At 42.9% G+C, this 20,803-nt stretch overlaps 1 protein-coding gene across 1 annotated transcript in view; it reads left to right on the plus strand.

The window, feature by feature from the left end:
* The window catches only part of HECW1 (HECT, C2 and WW domain containing E3 ubiquitin protein ligase 1), a 320,745-nt gene that overhangs the window by 188,083 nt on the left and 111,859 nt on the right, over nucleotides 1–20,803 (plus strand). The window contains exons 7-9 of the mRNA XM_032643996.1: nucleotides 11,164–11,306; nucleotides 14,306–14,406; nucleotides 16,042–17,325. Of these exons, the coding sequence (XP_032499887.1) occupies nucleotides 11,164–11,306; nucleotides 14,306–14,406; nucleotides 16,042–17,325 (1,528 nt within the window). The remainder of the gene's footprint in view (nucleotides 1–11,163; nucleotides 11,307–14,305; nucleotides 14,407–16,041; nucleotides 17,326–20,803) is intronic.

Below are 20,803 nucleotides of genomic sequence, written 5' to 3' on the forward strand. Positions count from 1 at the left end.
GTAGGTCCTTGTTGGTTACCTATTTTATATATAGTAGTGTGTATAGGTTAATCACAAACTCTTAATTTATCCCCCTTCACCTTTCTCCTTTGGTAACCATAAATTTGTTTTCTATATCTGTGGGTCTATTTCTGTTTTGTATATAAGTTCATTTGGATCAATTTTATTTTAGATTTCACATATAAGCGATATCATATGATATTTGTCTTTCCATATCTGGCTTACTTAACTTAGTAGGATAATCTCTAGGTACATCCATGTTGCTGCAAATGGCATTATTTCCTTCTTTTCTATGCCTAAATAATATTCCATTGTATAAAATTGCCACATCTTCTTTATCCATTCACCTATCGATGGACATTTAGGTTGCTTCCATGTCTCGGCTATTGTAAATAGTGCTGCTATGAACATTGGGCTGCATGTATCTTTCTGAATTATGGTTTTCTCTAGATATATGCCCAGGAGTGGGATTGCAGGATCATATGGTAGCTCTACTTATAGTTTTTTAAGGAACCTCCATACTATTCTCCATAGTGGTTGTACCAATTTACATTCCCACCAACAGGAGGGAGGGTTCCTTTTTCTCCACACCCTCTCCAGCATTTACTATTTGTAGACTTTTTGATGATGGCCATTCTGCCCAGTGTGAGGTGATAACTCAGTGTGTTTTGGTTTGCATTTCTCTAATAATTAGCAATGTTGAGCATCTTTTCATGTGCTTTTTGGCCATCTGTATGTCTTCTTTGGAGAAATGTCTACTTAGATCTCCTGCCCATTTTTTGATGGGTTGTTTTTCTGCTTTTTGTTTTTTGTCTTTTTTGATATTGAGCTGCATGAGCTTTCTGTATATTTTAGAGATTACTCCCTTGTTGGTCGTATCACTTGCAAATATTTTCTCCCATTCTGTGGGTTGTCTTTTTGTTTTGTTTATGGTTTCCTTTGCTTTTAAGTTTAGTTAGCTCCCATTTGTTTATTTTTGTTTTTATTTCCATTACTCTAGGAGGTGGATCCAATGTTTTGCCTATGTTTTCCCCTAAGAGTTTTATAGTATCTGGTCTTACATTTAGGTCTTTAATGCATTTTGAGTTTATTTTTGTGTGTGGTGTTAGAAAATGTTCTAATTTCATTCTTTTACATGTGGCTGTCCAGTTTTCCCAGCACCACTTATTGAAGAGACTGTCTTTTCTCCATTGTATATTCTTGCCTCCTTTGTCATAAATTAATTGACCATATGTGCATGGGTTTATCTCTGGGCTTTCTATCCTGTTCCATTGATCTATAAGTCTGCCTTTGTGCCGGTATCATGCTGTTTTGATTACTGTAGCTTTATAGTATAGTCTGAAGTCAGGGAGCCTGATTCCTCCAGCTCCATTTTTCTTTCTCAAGGTTGCTTTGGCATTTGAATTCTTTTGTATTTCCATACAAATTTTAAGATTTTTTGTCCTAGATCTGAAAAAAAAATTGCTATTGGTAATTTGACAGGGATTGCATTGAATCTGTAGATTGCCTTGGGTAGTAAAGTCATTTTGACAATATTGATTCTTCCAATCCAAGAACATGGTATATGTCTCCACCTGCTTGTTTTATCTTTGATTTCTTTCATCAGTGCCTTATAGAACAGGTCTTTTGCCTCCTTAGGTAGGTTTATTCCTATGTATTTTATTCTTTTTGATGCAATGGTAAATGGGATTGTTTCCTTAATTTCTCTTTCTGGTCTTTCATTGTTAGTGTATGGAAATACAACAGATTTCTATGTATTAATTTTGAATTCTACAGCTTTACCAAATTCATTAATGAGCACTAGTAGTTTTCTGGTAGCATCTTTAGGATTTTCTACATATAGTATCATGTTATCTGCAAACGGTGACAGTTTTACTTCTTCATTTGCAGTTTGGATTCCTTTTATTTCTTTTTCTTCTCTGATTCCTGGGGCTAGGACTTCCAAACCTATGTTGACTAAAAGTAGCAGTAGTGGACATCCTTGTCTTGTTGCTGATCTTAGGGTAAATGCTTTCAGCTTTTCACTGTTGAATATGGTGTTAGCAGTGGGTTTGTCATGTATGGCCTTTATTATGTTGAGATATGTTCCCTCTATGCCCACTTTCTGGAGAGTTTTTGTCATAAATGGTGTTGAATTTTGTCAAAAGCTTTTTTCTGTATCTATTGAGATGATCATATGGTTTTCATTCTTCAATTTGTTAATGTGGTGTATCACACGGATTGATTTGTGGATATTGAAAAATCCTTGTATCCCGGGGATGAATCCCAACTGATCATGGTGTATGATTCTTTTAATATATTGCTGGATTCAGTTTGCTGGTATTTTGTTGAGGATTTTTGTGTCTACGTTCATCAGTGATATTGGCATGTAATTTTCTTTTTCTTTTGTTTTGTGGTATCTTTGGCTTTGGTATCAGGATGATGGCAGCCTCATAGAATGAGTTTGGGGCTACTCCTTCCTCTGCAATTTTTTGGAATAGTTTCAGAAGGATAGGTGTTAACTCTTCTCTAAATGTTTGATAGAATTCGCCTGTGAAGGCATCTGGTCTTGTACTTTTGTTTGTTGGGAGTTTTTTAATCACCATTTTAATTTCAGTATTTTTGATTGGTCTGTTCATATTTTCTATTTCTATTAAAATCTAGTACTTAGATTTTCTGCCGGAACAATAGCTAAAATGGCTTGGGCACTGAAGTTGCAATCTAGCATTCATAGAGACTGCATTTTAGATTACACACAAGCTTGTATTATATTCCACTTTTGCAGCATCAATATGTGACTTCTGGTGGAAATACCTCCAGGAGTAGCCAGTCACTGATTCCCTCTCTTGTCCATGTTCATTTCCATATTCAAATTACACATTTCTGTGTGCATCCTTATTAACCACAAGAAAATAAATAACATGATAAAAACTATAGAGGAGATATGGAAGCAGAAGAAAAAACAGCTGTCTCTGTTGGTGGTTCCCAAAGTCAGAAAAGGCTTCACAGAAGAAATTTTATTTGAATGGGTGTTTAAAGGATGAGTAGGAGTTTGGCATGGCCAGGAAGTTGGGAAAGAACACCTTCTAGGAAAATAGTAAGTCGGTGGAAATGTGTGAAAGAAAATGAGGTTGCCAGGGAATGAGTATAATAAGTGAAGGTGGAAAGATTGGCAGGAACCAAACACGTCATTGGGAAATTTGGATTTCATCCCGTGAGTGAGAAAAAAATCAAGGGAAGTTATTCTGCAAGAGAACGAAAGGACCAAATCTGTGTTTCAGAGACATAACTTTACTGGCCACTGTAAGAGAGAAGCTGAAGACTGGGAGACCAGTTAAGAGGTTATTCCACGGGCAGGGAATGACATTGGCCAGCGGCAGCAGAAGTGGGGAGGAGAGAACAGACTCTAGAGAGTTTAGATTCAATGACTGATTCAATATAGGCTCCTAAAGGTACAAAGAACATGCAGGGATGACCAAGGTATGCATTTGAGGAACTGCACAGTGAAGATGACAATTTACCCACAAAGCCTGTGCAGATGGTGCTTCTTCTCTGTTAGGGGTACTATAAAGTAGACATAGAAAGGTTGATTAAGTTGCTTACGATCACACAGCAAATTTTGGTCTTCTTGGTTTTCAATCTAGTAATCTAATCCTATTCCTTTTTTATAGGCATTGAAATGAATCATCTTCAGAAGCAAAAGACTTAGACATGTAGATGTGGTCCGCAACCTTTTTGACACCAGGGATTGGTTTCGTGGAACACAATTTTCCCATGGACCGGGGAGGGAGGGGCGTGGTTTCGGGATGATTCAAGCACATTACATTTATTGTGTACTTTATTTCTATTATTATTACATTGTAATATATAATGAAATAATTATACAACTCGCCGTAATGCTGGCAGAAGGCGGAGCTCAGGCGGTAATGCGAGCGATGGGGAGCGGCTGTAAATACAGATGAAGCTTCACTCACTCACCTGCTGCTCACCTCCTACTGTGCAGCCCAGTTCCTAACAGGCCACAGACCGGTATTGGTATGTGGCCTGGGGGTTAGGGACACCTGTGGTTAAGAATATGGATATAGATACAGATATAGATAGAATGCATGTAAGTATAATACATACTTTTGTATTTGATATATTTTATATATAGTATAAAAGTATATAACATTACATATTTACAAGCACACACTTGCAGACCTTGCTTCCCACTCTGCCAAGACTAAATCTTGGCCTAATTTTGCCACAGCAGTGCCTGCAAATAAAATTAATAATATTCTTTTCTGTGGCTGAGTTTTCTCAGTGCCTGATATGGAGATGGTGGAGGCCCAGTCAAGACCAGTTCCCTTGTTCTTATGCATAAGAAGAAATGTAAACGTTCCATATACCACAGATTTGTAAGAGCAGCCTTTATTATTCAAAGCAGTTAGATTCTCTGCAGATACAAGGCTCACATCTCAACAAGATTCTGGCATGTCCTTCCTGGGGTAGAGTCAGGCTACACACTGCTTGGAGGGGTAGGTCTCCTATGCCCAGAGTCCAAGAGCATCACCTCTAAATATAAAACGCTGTGACATTGCTAGTGAGAGAAAAACATTGCTCCTGACTCAATGATTGCTCTGCTAGTGAAGTTGTTTTCTTTTGTTATCCTTGACTTTAGGCAGCACTATTTTTGAGTATCATTTTTAAGCTCAATGAATAGTGCCACCTGAATTGAAAGTCACATACCATGCAAGGTTCTAAGGAAGAGTAGCTGCAGTTTGCATGCTCCGTTTACTTCCTTCCTACTTTCCTTCTCCTTGGAGAACCTTTGCACAGGAAGCGCTAAGCCTAGTCCATTTAACTTTCATTAGTAATGAATAATGGTGTTGGCTGAATCGCACCAGGCAGCCTCTTGTGAATGGAGTTGGTGTTTTATTTTCCCCTTATGTCTGCAAGAGAAGAGAGGCAAAACTAGATGCCCCTCTAACTGCATATCATGACCTATTTCACACAACAGTTAGGACCACTCCTCCGTCTTGGCTTCGCGTTGGTATTCCTGCCTTACTCCTCAACATCCTCCTACCTCTTCAAATGTAACATGACCCAAAACAAGTCAACCATCCCTACCACTTTTCCCGTCTCAACCTATCCCGACTTCCGGAAGTTTATGAGTGGACATAAATGAATCAACTGCACTTCTGCTCTCTCAGACTGGGAGCATCTTTTATCATACCTGCCCCTAAATTCTGAAAATACTTTCCAAATCATGTTGAACATTTCTCTGAAACTTCCCACAAATATTTCTTCATGTTTGATTATAGTGTCCCCTCTCACACTGATGTCCTTATTGTTTTGGCTACATCAAGGCACTAATGGGTCCCATTAGTTACTCAGCTACAACTTATCCTTTCTACCTGTGGCACCGTCTTCCCTTTCTACCCAAGACCAACCATTCTCCTGGATGATCACAGAGTCCACATGAATGACCTAATTTCCTTAACATCCTCGATCCCATTGACCTTTACTTCCATTTATCACCAGCCATCCATTCCAATGCTTACACCTTCGATCATGTGAAAACATCACAAGCTCCCCAGCTGTCTCTTTACAACCTAATATCCTTCCATAACCAACCCCTGTTTCCATCATTCTGTACCTTCATTGCTTTGGGATATTCAATCACTCATCCCCTCTCTTCTAGCTATTAATCCTCCCACATGCCCTCAGTCTTGCAAATCCAGCCTTGGGAACTTGAGGTCTCTTCCTCTCCCACATGCCGTGGCTCTCACTGACATTTAGCCACTCCACAAATCTGCCACCCCTTTCCTCCTTCCCTGCCAGGCTTCCTCCTCACTTCTCCGTTGTTTCACCTGGTCTGTCTCCCTCCTGGCCTGACCATCTATGGACACCTCCTCAGCACTACTACAGTGACTTTTCTGAAATGCACATCTGAGTGTGTCATTTGCATAATTCAGTTCCATTGTTCCCAGATGCCTTTGGGATAAGTCTAGGCTCTGTCCAGGAAGGTGTTTGTGAGCTGGATCCTGCTTATCTATCCAGTTTCCTCTCATAAGTTGACCCCTTCTATGATCCAGACACAGTGAGGCACCCACATTTCCCAAAGGGACCCGTGCATTCTGTGAACTTCAGCCTTTTGCCAATAGTGTCCTCTCTCCCTGGAATGTTCCTCCCACACCTTCTTCATCCAGCTGATGCCTACTTAACTGTCATGACTTAGTTAAGGCATCGCCTCCTCTGGGAAGTTGTCTCTACCTGTTCATTAGCCTTCTCCCCACCACCATCGCCACCCCTTCTCTGTACCTGTCCATCAGGCTGAGCCTTGCCCATTATGGAACTGCTGCTATAGTTTAACATAATTCCTAATTTAATATTTCTTTTGGTTCTCTACTTTGTTTTTATTTCAGTAAGTTCAGTTTACGGAAATTCTGTTTATAGAAGATCTACCCCGTGTCTTTTCTGAAGCAAGATACAATATAATAAATAAATAAAGCATCTTATTTCTGTAAGTGGCCTACTGAGTAACAATGCAAACCAAAATAAGATAAACCAAGATACCCCCATATATTGCAACACTAGTCTAACATCTCTCTGGAAAACTGAAGAAGGTAGGCCTACATCGGTGGTTCTCAACAAGGGCAGTTTTGCCCCCAGGAGACATTGAGCAATGATTGGAGTCATTTTTGGTCATCACAACTAGAAGGGTATTACTGGCATGTATTGGATAGAGGCCCACTACCGTCTCCTGCTATTAATAAGAATGCCAAGACCAAAAAACTAAATATTATTATTAAAAAATAAATATTATTAAATTTAATAGTACTACTAAGCTGGGATTTGAAGAATATGTTATGAATCACTGGGCTAAATATTCAGGCCACAGAGGAAGATTTAGATTTGATCTAAGAAATATTTTTATAACAATGAGATTATTCTACGTTAGAATGGATTATTATTGTGGGAACTGTGATTCTCCACTCTGGTGGCATGGTAGAGTAATCTGGGAAGCTAGAAACACTACCAGTACCCAGCTCTACCCCCAAGGGGATCTAATTTAATTAGTCAAGGATGGGATCCAGTAATGGGTATTTTTGTTAAAGCTCCCCAGATGATTCTAATGGGAGCCAGGGCTAAGTACCAATGGCCCAAAGCAAAAGTAAGAGTCCCACAACCTGGTGCTGAAACAAAACCAAAAGGAGGATTGATGCTGTAAGAATACTGTATGTGTCATTCCAGCTCATGCCCCGGCATTGGGCCTCGTACTGCTTTCTTCCTGCCATTGTTGCCAATTATAAGAGGTCTGACAGTTGGTTCCTCGAGTGCAGCCAAGAAAGAGAATTCCGAATTTGATGTTCTAATGGAAAGGTGACTTATGGAACTTTATTCTCTGACCCTCAAGACACCAGGGGTTCCTTTATCTAGGATAGTTTCATGACTTATGCAGAGATAGGGAGCCATTTATTGATTGATTGGTCCAAGCATGGAGTACAGTTACCCTTAGAAGCTCTAAAGCATCCTCAAGGAGGATGATGTGGGAAATGACCAGACTGACTTCCAATCCCTAAGGATCCAGGATTGGCTTTGTCATTTGCCACATTGGTTTCTTTCACAGATGAGCTAGGATGCAAGGTGACAGAATTCCACAAAGAGTGGGGGCTTGGATCAATAATGCATCTATTTTTTTAATCCTTTGCAGACATAGTTCACAGATTTTTCTTTTGACCGTTAACCAGGCCATTTCTCTGGATGGAAAGACAGAGTGGGCATTAGTAGTAGGAGAACTGTAGCTTTTGTCTGTGCACTAGGCATTTGAACCTGGTTTACGGATACTACAATCACTTGTATAGACTTACTGGTTGTTAAGGACCAGCTGAAATAAGGTCGTAGATTTGAAAGAAGTCCAATAATTAAAGAGTCAAAAGGAGAAGGAAATATTAGAGGAAGGGGCAGGTAGAATCTGGATAGACCAGGAATGGAGAGGAAAAGATGCAGTTTAATCTTACACAACATGAACCTTCTTTTCCTAGTCTACAGTTGAAGATGCTGAGGTTCAGTGAGATCATGCATGAGAAAGTCAAGAACTTAGATGTGCAGATCTAGGGAGAAAAGCCAAGTCCACCTCACTCCTCAAGTTCTTCAGGGGCTCAAAGTAAGAGCGAGGTCAGCAGCCAGACAAAATTCATCACCCTGGCTTCAGACTCACGGGTGCAAATAGCCTGCTCAGGAATAGGCAGACTTTTATATTTTTCGAGCTGCTCACTGGTTCTTAAAAGAACCTGACCTGTATAGCACAGGGAACTCTACTCAAGTTCTGTAGTAACCTATATGGGAAAAGAATCTGAAAGAGAATGGACATATATATATATATATATATATATATATATATATATATATATATATATGTATGTATAACTGATTCACTTTGCTGTACACCTGAAACTAACACATCATTGTAAGTCAACTATACTCCAATAAAAATTTTTTTAAAAAAAGAAGAACCCGACCTAGCTGGAAGTTTACCTGGACTCCAGTAACCATGGCATGGAAGTAAGGGCCTGGTGGGGAGGGGTTGATGCCAGCCATGAAGGGGTGGATTTGTGAAGAGAGGCTGCGAAGGAAGTCTTTGTGGAGGGAGGAAAAGAGCTCAGGATTTACCACCAAGTTTCAGAGAACGTCTTAGTAAGCTGACTTTCGTGTCCCGTGCAGGCTGCTAGTGCCAGAAATACTCGTTTTACTAAAGGTGGTTACGTTTTTCGTTATAAAAATAATACATGTTCATCACAGAAAGAAACGGGTGGGGGACATAATCTTACTTGGTAAAGCAACTGCTGTTGAAATTTGTTGTAATTCTTTCCAGTCTTTTTTCTATTCATTTCATTCACATTACTGTGATCATGAGCTACCTGCTCCTTGCTCTTGTCGCTTAGCGTTGGAAAATCAGCATTTTCTATCTTATTGTCATTTAATGTGTTAGAATTGTAATTGCATATTTAGGCACAATCATGATATAACTTATTGTAATTTAGAAAATTATAAAGTATTCTGTCATATACATATACTACAATGTGCCTAGCCTATGGTTGAGCTTTTAGGTTAGGAGATCCATTATAGTACACTTCAGAATGGAATTACTAGGCAGAAGAAATGGAAGTTTGGGACCCGAGGTAGTTGGGAGCCTGGATGCTCACAGGCCTCCTTAGAGGAGAATCAAACCGATTCCTGGGTTTGATCCTCAAGCTTAGCATACCCGTAAATTCAGTTCTGTCAGTATCAAAAATGATTGGTTCTTAGGAAATACATGGTTGTTAAGTAAAACTAATTTGTGATGGAAACTAGAAGCGCCATATGGAGGGAGGGTGTGGAAGCCATTATTGCTGTTTGCCAAATATTTCTGTTCTCTATATCCCAGACATACGGTAGGATCATACTTCCTATTCCCGAGGGGTGGCAGGGGTGTGTGTCTAGTTGTGACGAAGACTTGGGTTTGAACGTGAATACTTTTTTGCAGGAGGAAAACCCTCCACAGTTCTCTCTCCTGCTGTCACCGTCGCTGGCAGTGTTAGAGAGTGTGTCTGCTCCGTCAGTCTGGCTCCCTGAGTGACTAATGAGCAGCGCCCTCTGCCGGCCCACAATGACAGTGTGAGCAAGGAAAAAACTTTGCTACCATAAGTCACTGAGATGTGGAATTGGGTGGTTACTGCAGCATACCCCAGCCCATACTGACTGGTACGGAGGGGATATTAACATTGGTATGCCTGACATATTTAACCTCTGAAATTAGAAATCAACTAAGGTGAAAAGAATGCTGTTAGGAATTAATCAGAATAAAAGAAAGTCGTTATATATTTTAGCTGTTTCACAACCCTCAATTAAGGGTGCTATAACTTTTAATCAACTCCCCCCTCCCAGAGAGCCTGAGCTGGGCAATGAAAATATTTTCCTCTCTCTCCTTTTCTACACTTACTGATAGCCAAGCCAACTTCTGATGATAACAGTCTGCCTTTAATTGTCGTCGCCTTTATTTTCAAAGCCCTACAGTATGCTATTTAAAAAATGAACAGTTTACAACAGAAGGAAAAAGATCTGCTTTCTCTCCCCACCAACCCCACCATGAGCCCACATCCTCAAGTTCAGTTTGGATTGTACCCTCCAGGCATTTTCTCTGCAACTCAAAATACAAACGGAATCCCACTCTTCACGTTTTTCTACATCTTGCCTTTTTTCACTTAATTTGTCAGGTATTATTTCATGTCAGAACATATTTATTTACCTATTTCTTTTGAATGGCAGCAGAGTTCTCTGTTTCAAAAACTTACCATCCTTCATTTAGCTGGTTTCCTGTTGGTAGGCGTATTTTAAATCCAGCCTTTTGTAATTGTTCATAACGCTCTACTGAACATCCTTATAAAAGATATGTATTTTGCACACTTGTACAAGTTAATCCAGAGAGGAAATTCCTAGAAGTAGAATTCTGGGTTGAAGGGAGTTTGTAGTTTAAATGCCAAAAAATATTACCAATTCCCTTCCCAAGGGTCCGATCAATTTGCATTTCCATCAATACAGTGTGAGAGTTCGTGTCCCTTCCCACTTTCCAGAAGGCGGTGTATGATCAAACTTTTAAAAATCTCTGCCATTATAATCATGAAGAAAAAGGTATTGCATTGTTGATTTGAGCATTTCCTTAATTATAGGTGAGCTTTGCTTGTTCTTTCTTTAAGTAGGTTGATACCTTCAGTCAAGTATGGTGAGGCCTGGGTAGCATTCTTTCCCTTTAAAGTGAGTTGATTTTATTATTTGAATCTCCAAGAATAACCTTATTTTTAGGGAATTCCCTGGCGGTCCAGTGGTTAGAACTCCACACTTCCACTGCAGGGGGCACGGGTTCGATCCCTGGTCAGGGAACTAAGATCCTGCAAGCCAAGTGGCCAAAAAAGAAAAGGACCTTATTTTTAAGCACTGAGAAGACATTATTCATTTATTGAATAAACAGGGTTCGCAGCATTTCTAAAACCTTGAGATAGATCGATAGAGATAGGTTGAGATAGATAGATAGACAGTTAGATAGATAGATAGAGATATTGCTGCTGGGGTGTTTGACATGACATCATTCAAAGCAGATGGACTGGGGACTGACCAGCTCTCTCACCTTGCAATTATTTGATGCCACATGTTTTTTCATTGCAGCAATTCAGCTTTGTGTCCTTGCCCACTGATGTGCTGGAAATTGAGGTGAAGGACAAGTTTGCCAAGAGCCGCCCCATCATCAAGCGCTTCTTGGGAAAGCTGTCGATGCCCGTTCAGAGACTCCTGGAAAGACATGCCATAGGGTAAACCTTGACCAAGAGCTCAGTATCACTAGGCAACAGCCAGCAGGCCAGGCCCAAGGGAGGCAACAATACAGTCTCATAGAGACTTGAACTGAAAAGGTGGTGCTGTATTTCCTTGGCTTCTCCCATTAATTATGTTGTTGAGCTACAACATTTAATTAAACAGACCCTTCTCTTTCCCCTAGTTTGCGTACCACTGGTTACTTATGCAAGCGAGTAAAAATTCCTAAGACACTATAGTGAAAGAAGCCCTTAATGCAGCATTTTTTCTGTACAGATAGAAATTAAAATTTGTTTTACTACAAAGGATAACATTTCATTCATATGCCTGTCTTGTGTGTAGGATTTAATCATTTGTGACATTTCCATAACAAGATGAAATGCTGGGTTACTAGACCAGAGTGCCTTAGAAAACACTAGTATTTACAGAAAATGCTAGATAATATGTATGAAATTTAAAAGCGTGAATCCTTATGGTGCAGCCACAGTTACGTTGCTTGCATAGTTCAGTTGTATATGAGAATATGTTTCTGTGTTTTGTATCTTCTACATTCGTGTCCATTCAGGGTTCTCATTAAACTCTGACCAGATAAAATCCTTGTACGTAATATGTATTTCCATAGGTAATGGCAACTATGTTTGAAAACACTAACTCTCTGGTCATAGATATGCCTCAGTGCAATACTTAGAATGATATCAAAGGAATGAGGAAAATTATGCAGAATTTCCAAGGGTCTTAATTTAAAGCTCTTTGGATTTTCAGAAGGACTTTGGAATCACTCACAGTTATCATAGGGACATGTAATCAGAACCTGATAGCGTGTGTGCAGCTGTGTGCACATAGACACGTGTTAATTCTCAAGCCAAAGGGAGTTGACATTTACGAAGCTACAGTCGTGTGTCAAACAAGGTGTTTGCATTTTCCACTCAAACAAACAAACAAAAATATACCTAAAGAACATAAAGCTGTCTGTGGCACATAGGGACTAAATGATTCCAAACTGTTCATTTTTAAAATAGCAAACTGTATGCCTTTTAAAATAAAGGCAGCTCATGGGACTTTCCGGGCGGTCCAGTGGTTAGGAGTACGCGCTTCCACTGTAGAGGGCGTGGGTTCCATCCCTGGTCGGGGAACTAAGACCCCCATGCCATGCTGTGCGGCCAAAAAAAAATTTCTAAAATAAAGCTCAGAAAGCTCCCTCAATCCCTTGGCCTGTAACATCGCAGCCCGCAGCTCTCTGCCTGGCTGTCTGCCTCCCTCAAGTCCTCTACCCATGCCTGCCTCAGCCTCACATTGGAAGTATCACCGCTTTGTGTATCACTACACTTTATGTAGTGGTCCTGCCTCATGCCCCCAGCTGGATGTAAGCTATCTAAAGGCAGCGGTATGCACTACCTGCTGTGTATCACCAGAAGCACTTTTGACATGGGAGAGGCTCAAAAAATATTTGTTGATAAAGTGAGTGGAAAGCAAAGGAAAGAAAAACGTGGAAAACAAATGCAAAGCGTGATCGATTTAATTTTTGTCTCACTGTCTGATGGTCTTTAGGCCTCCTCTGATTCCGGCGAGGTTTGGGGTTCAGGATCTCTTATGGTCCTAGTAGACCTACCTCATAATATTGACCAAGGCCCATGTCAGTATTGTAGCTCATTCTATTTTCCCTGCATATAATGCTTTATTCAGTGGGCTTCCTAGAAACTCCAAGCATGAAACCAGGGCTTCCCAAATAGAAATACTAAGTCAGTGGATCCCTGGGATATACGTTGTTTCATAATGCTGGTGCTTTCTAGGAAGAAACATTAAAACACTAGCAGCCAGTGACTTATCTTTTTATTTGAATGTCACAAATGAATAAATGGAGTGAATACAGAATTATCTAAGTAACAACTGGTTTGGGAATATGTCTTTGTTATTATTGGATAGAGTGGATTTGTTCATTTCTGAATATCCCAAGGTAATCCCGCTTCCTATTTAGGCGAAGGTTGGGGACCATGTGCTCTGCTGAAGCTGCATTGTTGATGAAACTATAATAGCAAAGTTTCAGGTTGATTTCTCCCTGGATAATTGTCTTCCTAGTAATTAAAAATTGCCTTGAGTCGGAAGAAGGAATGGTGCCAGAGCCCAGGGTGGAGTTTCAGAGTCTCTCTGTGGGACCCTGGAGTTGGTGTAATCAGAGGTCATGGGCCAGTGGACCCAGCCCACAAGTCTTGCTTTGCTCCGTTCTGCAGCAGGTCCCTTTCTGAACTGCTCCACAGGGTCTCTGGTAACCAGGACAGCATCCTTCCATAGATATTAGATATAGATAGATAGATAGATATCGCAAGACACGCATCTGCTGCTGACACTATTATTAAGGGCATATTTGGAAAATATCACCCTGCACAGGAAAAGCAAGCAAAGGATATCCATATCTTTTCTTTTTTTCTTTTTTTCTCTAGAACACAGGTTGGCAAACTTTCTATAAGGAGCCAGATAGTAAATGTTTCAGGCTGTATAAGCCATATGGTTTCTGTCCCAACTGTTCAGCTCTGCCATTGTAGCATGAAGTCAGCCCAGACAAGAAGTAAACTTAATAATAAGCAAGGTTGCATTCTAATAAAACTTTTATTTATGGAAACTGAAATTTGAATTTCGTATCATTTTCACATGTCACAAAATACTACTCTTCCTTTGCTTTTTTTCCAACTATTTAAAAATGTAAAAAGCTCATGGCCTTATGAAAACAAGTGATGGGCCAGATTTGGCCCGTGGGCTGTAGTTTCCCAATCCCTGCTTAGGAGTACTCGATAAGGATTTTCTTGAAGGTTTTCATCGCTGTTGAGCAGATGTACTTTCCCATCGTTCCCTTAGGACCATCTCATATGTACCCGAGCAGATCACCACCTCCTAATAGCAGGGCCTCCCTGGGCTTGGCTACTTCGCCCACTGACACAGAAAGCACACTGCGTGGTCTTTAGGAGGACAGGTATTAACCAGATCTGTGCTTATTTCCTTCTAGGGACAGGGTGGTCAGCTACACACTTGGCCGCAGGCTTCCAACAGATCATGTGAGTGGACAGCTGCAATTCCGATTTGAGATCACTTCCTCCATCCACCCAGGTATTTTCAGCATGTACTTTCATGTGTTGTCCTAGCCGAGTGTCATGGCATGGTTCCTTTCCCCAAAATACAATAACCATTGTTCTCTCCAGACATGTCCTAGGTTTTATGGTTCTCTATCCATCTTCTCCATTTGAGGCCTAGAAGCCAGTGATCTGTTCTGGAAGCCAGGTTGCTGTCCCCCTTTTTATGTTTTCGATTTTTATTTTTTGGCCACATCACATGGCTCGTGGGATCTTAGTTCCCCGACCAGGGATCAAACCCGGGCCCCCTGCAGTGGAAGCACAGAGTCCTAACCAGTGGACCACCAGGGAAGTCTCTGTTGTCCCCTTGATTGAGAGGCTCCTCTTCATTCGGTGATCCAAAGGTAGAGGGTTAGGCACTCGAGTGGGAATTGACAAAGAGGCCAACGTGGGTATGGAGCCATGTCTAATTTATCATTTTACTCCCAGCATCCACATAGGACTTGCTCAACAGATATTGAATCATTACGTACATGAGTGAGTGAATGAATGCGATACGTGTCCTAGCGTTGAACTGTGATTACCCAGTGGATTTTTACAATATCGCAGGAAAAATGGAAACTGTAAGTTGGACAGAAAACTTGAGAATCATCCCGTGTTCAGTTTTTCAGGCCAAAACATATCTCCAAATAAGAATGATGAGATGCCTCTTAATTCCCCTCTTGCTTTTCTCCTACAAGCCCCCTCGTCAGTGTAGATCACACTGAGAATTGTCTGGTCCTCCTGGGCCACATTTATAGGTTGCCATTAAAGCTAATATAGCTTCTGAGAATTCAGGGTCTGAAGTTTATCACTGCCCGCTCATCAAACAAAAGTTGTACTTTTCTACGCCCAATATACAAAGCAGATTGTAAGAAAACACTTGACTGTTTCGTCCTTTCAAATCCAGCATTTTCTACATTCTGAGAATAAAACTGACTCTTCCTTCAGTAAGGACAGCTTTATAGTGCACCAGAGAGATTGCTTTTCTTGGATGAGTGAATAGCACTAGGGCTTGAAATGGGAATTCCTATCTGGCAGGGATGCAATAGAGCAACTGGGGGAAGGTAGAGGTAAACCATGCTTGCTACTCCTTGAATGGGTGCTTGGTATGGAGACCTGGTTTATCCTCCACTGCAGTAACCTCCGTATGTTGGAAACCTTCCAGTCTGAGCCACTGAATGACTGTGGTTGCTCCCATCATTGGCCTTTCCTTCTCTCTCGTCACCTAAGAACCCCATTCTGCCACCCTGGGGGACCCAGCCATAGTAAACACTCTGAACCAATATAATTAGTCCTGCCTGGAGCCAGCAAGGAACTATAAACCGTGCCCGCCATCTCTGAGGTCTTCCATGTAGCAAACATTTATGTGCCTGGAACTGGGGTAATGCTAGGCTTTGGGTATTTTAACCAAAAAATGAAGTTCCTTGAAACAGAATTCTCAAATATATCATGACTGCAAGTCGTCCTTAACATAAGGAGAACTCATTCTTGCAGTATTTTTAGCAGAGCTTTGGCCAACGGGAAACCCTCATCAACCCCTACATCCGATATCCTAAGGCAGAAATCCCTAGGACGGCTCAGTCCCCCGGAGCAGGCTAACACTACAGTGACATTTTCTTCTTGTCTGTAGATGATGAGGAGATTTCCCTGAGTACCGAACCTGAGTCTGCAGAAATCCAGGACAGCCCCGTGAATAGCCTGGTGGCAAGCAGCCGTGGGGAGCCCCCTTGCACTAATGCACCAGAGCCCTCGGGGACCTCAGGGCCAGAGCAGCTGAGCCAGGGCAGCGCGGTGGGCCCTGCAGGGAACGAGAGCCTGGAGCTTGCCAATCCGGTTGAGGCCGCCGCAGGTACCACGGAGGCAGGAGATGATGGCACGGTCTGTGTGAGGCCTGAGGCAGCTGGGGAGCTTCTGGCCCCCTGGCCAGAGGACACGGAGCCCGCCCTGAGCGCGGAAGAACTGGCCGAGCGGCTGGACTTGGGTGGGGAGGCGGCCCTACCCGGGCTGTTGGAGGACGGTCGAGCCCCGGGCAGCCCCGGGGAGCCAGTGGCCCAGGAGGCGGCGACAGAGAGCCGGGCTGGCGGGCAGGAGGAGGACAGGCTGCAGCTGCGGGCTTCGGTGAAGAGGAAAAGCAGGCCGTGCTCCCTGCCTGTGTCCGAGCTGGAGACGGTGATCGCGTCCGCCTGCGGGGAGCCCGAGACGCCTCGGACCCACTACATCCGCCTCCACACGCTGCTGCACAGCCTGCCGTCCGCGCAGGGCGGCAGCGCAGACGACGATGGCGCGGAGGAGGAGGCCACCCTCAAGGATGCCTCGGAGAAGGAGGCGCTCAGCGAGGTGGACACGGTCGCCGCCGAGCCGCCTCCCCCGGAAGAGGATGGAGAGGCCCCCGAGGGGGCCACTCCAGGCACGGCGCCCCCGGGCCACTCGGGCTTGGCCAACGGCTCTGTCCCAGGTGGCGACACGCTCCCCAGCACGGGGAGCGAGAGCGACTCCAGCCCGCGGCAGGGCGGGGACCACAGCTGCGAGGGCTGCGACGCATCCTGCTGCAGCCCCTCGTGCTACAGCACGTCGTGCTACAGCAGCTCGTGCTACAGCAGCTCGTGCTACAGCGCCTCCTGCTACAGCCCCTCCTGCTACAACGGCAGCAGGTTCGCCAGCCACACCCGCTTCTCCTCCGTGGACAGCGCCAAGATCTCCGAGAGCACCGTCTTCTCCTCCCAGGATGACGACGAGGAGGAGGAGAACAGCGCCTTCGAGTCGGTGCCCGACTCGGTGCAGAGCCCGGAGCTGGAGCCGGAGTCGGCGAAAGGCGCCGGGTGGCAAGACGAGTCGGCTGCCGCCACCGGGAGCGTGGCCAGAACCGTGGAAGGTCTGGAGTCCCCCGTGGCAGGGCCGAGCAGTCGGAGAGAAGGTTAGACCTCACACCCGATCAGAGGGAAAATAGGACCACCAGGGGGACGCAGGTCTCGCCAACATGGTTTCAAAACAAGAGGGAGAGGGTCAGTCCCAAATGAGGCTGTTGCAGCAGCTGTGCGCCTGTCCTGTACGTACATGTGTGCACGTGTGTATGTGTATGTCAGTATTCCAGACTGTGGGTAGCTGACACCCCACCACTGCCCAGATACACACCAGGAATTACAGCTAGTTGGATGTGAGCGTGTACTTGTATGTGTGCATCTTGGTTTTGACTAATCACTGGTTATAGGGTACATATTACCCTCTAGTCTTGACAACAACCAGAGCATCGAGGTTAGTATCAAATGATATAAGCAGGAAATGATCATCAACATTAGGTGGGTAATGTGTCAGCATCTGCTGATCCCCAAAACTTACTGAAGATTCGCAGTAAGTTAATATAACTGGAAGAACATTGAGATTACCTGTTTTAGAGTTTAGCTAACCTGTGTACAAATGGATATGTATAGCCTACGTGTATGTGTCATGATTTCTGTCTCCTCGATTCTGTTATTGTTGGTTTTGTTTTGTGTTGTTTTGGGGGTCTGGGGGCTATTTTGGCTATTGGAAGGGAAGAATAACATGAATGTGTAAATCGCTTTGTCTCAAGTAAGATTCTAATCCAGTAGGTGCCCCCTTTAGTGTCAAAACGTATTCTGTGTCTTCACCAAAGACCTTCCTTCTTAGTCATGCCTGTGGAATCATATATAAATTTAATTTGCATTTCCTTATCCAGAATTGGGAACTACCTTCCAATCAAGTGACAGTGACATCAAGGGAAATCATTTAAAAGTCACATAATAATAGGAAATAATTCAGTTGTTTTAAAAGAGGAAAATATAGATTCTGCTATTTTGCTGTTCTCATTTGTTTAGATTAGCCTCCAGACAAAATGCGTTGGACTTGTCTCTAGACTACAAGCTCATCAAGGGCCAGAGTTATAGCTTCTTTATGTTTGAATTCTCAGCACCTAAACAAATGCCTGGCACCTACAAACTTTTACAGGAACTAACGCGAGCTTAAAAGAAATAATTTTAAGTACTTAACAACGCCCAATTCTACATTTTAGAGAAAGAAGGGGTGAGGGCAAGTGGCACGTAGGATAAGGAGAAGCCCAAGGAAATTGGTAATAAAGAGACACAGGGAGGAAAACCGTAGTGACATACAATATGGAAAGGCACCCGTGAGTGTGAGAATGGCGTGGACAATTCCTTTCTTTAACAAGGTTGTTCTGAGTCCCTTCTTCGTTCTGAGCCAGATGCTTTGTGCTGGACACAGGAAGATGGTTCAGCAGTAGATCTGTGTGGAAGGAACTCAATAATTACAATATAATTACAAATAAGTATATTACAAGGAGTTTGGGGGATACACCCCTACAACGGCATAACTCGGAGCTGCCAGCAATGTTTAGACCAAAGTTCAAATTTTTTCTGTAAAGGGCCAGATAGTAAAACTTTTAGGCTTTGTAGGTCAAGAGGCAAAATCAAAAAACTCTTCTCACCCAAGGGGTATTTTTAAAAACAGTTTTACCTTTAGAAGTGTAATAACCATTCTTAGCCCAGAGCCATATAAAAACAAGGCTGGATTCGGAGTTTGTCAACCCGTTGTAGCCAATGGGTATACTTTGACCGCCATGTTGGGAGACAGTCCACACATGGGTAATTGAAAATTGACCCAGTATACATTGATATAAAAGCATGTTTAACAACAACAACAAAAAAAGACACTGCCCGTGCCTTTGAGGGCCTAACAGTCCAGCAGGAGGAAGCCATCCCCTTAACTGAAAGGACAGGAAAGTGTTTCAGGGCCATAGTGGAAATCTGTGTTTGTAAAGAAATTTCTAGCTTCCTGAATTTTTTGCAGACTGTAAACTCGGAAAAAGTTAAGAAGCACCTACATGCTTCATTGTGGTGGTTACCAAGGGCAACATGAGGATTCCTGGGAAGGACCGTTGATCTCATGAAAGCTGTGCATACCTTGGCATGTGCCATTCTCCAGCCAGTTCTTCTCTCCCTTGGTAGTGCGTCCCCAGGGCTAATGGGATCGGCGTGGCAGATCTGTCCCCTGCTGACCACCATGTTTCCAAGAGCACCTGCTCCAAGAAAGCACATGTGTCTGATTATATGCATGTGTGCTCTCTTCTCCCGTAAGAGTCTCTGCTGCCCCCTCACCGTGACTTTGAAGATTGCAAATTCCTGCCCAAGGTTAGCCAAGGTAGATGTACTATATACATGCCCACGCAGACGAGTCTGTAGCAGTTCGTGGGGGATGTCTTCTTTATCTACTTTTTGCTGCTTTTCCCTCCATAAAAACCTTTGTTTTTCAATCTCAACATAAAATGGCTTTTTAAAACCTGCCGATCAAATGAAAAAAGTAACATAATATGATTATGAGCTCAGCCCTGCCATCAGGCTCCCCTGGGTTTATATTCAGTCCCCCCCACTTCCCAGCCATGACACCTTAGCCAAGTTACCTAACTGCTCCAAGCCTCACGTGTAAAATGGGTGCAAATGTAGAATGTACCCTAAGGGGTTATCGGAAAGATTCAATGAGGTGATTCGTATGAAGCGCCCAGCCCCTCACGGAGTGAGGGTTCTGCCAGGTAGATGAGCAGCGAGACTCCCTTTTAAATTAGAATAAGTTTCCTTCGCAGAAGGTCTAGCAGGTCTGACACTTGCTTTGTGTTTGAGGCGAAGGGGATGGTGTGGAGCCGCGGCCTCTGACGGAACAGGATTGCTTGCTTCCTCTGTGCGCTCCCTTCATTCCGTTGGCTGAGATGCATCAGTCACATCATTGCGTTTGCTTGGGGTTCACGGGCAGGTGGGGTCAGCTCCATTAACTCCGGCAAGCAACAATATTATGTTTCCACTAGCTTGGAGGAGTAATTAACCTGACTGGTTGAATTAATTATGATGAGGTAAGTTTGTTGTTGTTCTTTTTTGTTAAGAAACTAAATTAAAAATGCAGCAGCTGGTGACATAACAACTGTACCATTGTTTTTTTAGTTTCTGACACTAAACATATATAAAGACAAACATGAGTGTGGTATCCACTAAATTCAGAGCCCAGCTTTGAAACAGGAGTCAGTTTGCAAGGAGCTATGTGCTGGCATGAGGGGCACCTTCCTTGACTGTCCTTAGTCTCCAGGGACCCCAAGAATTTCAGTCACACACCAGAGTTTGCACAAGAAATAATGTTACATATTTAACATTTAAAAGGACCCTTTGTTCCTGAATACATCCCTGTTTTTGTTTTCCAGTGAGCTCTAGGAATTAAATGGCTAAGTTAAATCCACCTAACTTCCTTCCTAGCTAATTTCTTTATGTTTTAAATCAGTTCTGTGGATCTAGAGTGAGAAGAAATAAGCATCCTTTCCATGTATGGACATTCTGGGGAGTATTTTTGAAATTTGAGATCCCACGAAGATCTTAACC

The sequence above is a fragment of the Phocoena sinus genome, chromosome 9, assembly GCF_008692025.1.
Source record: "Phocoena sinus isolate mPhoSin1 chromosome 9, mPhoSin1.pri, whole genome shotgun sequence".
In the NCBI taxonomy this organism is placed as follows: domain Eukaryota; kingdom Metazoa; phylum Chordata; class Mammalia; order Artiodactyla; family Phocoenidae; genus Phocoena; species Phocoena sinus.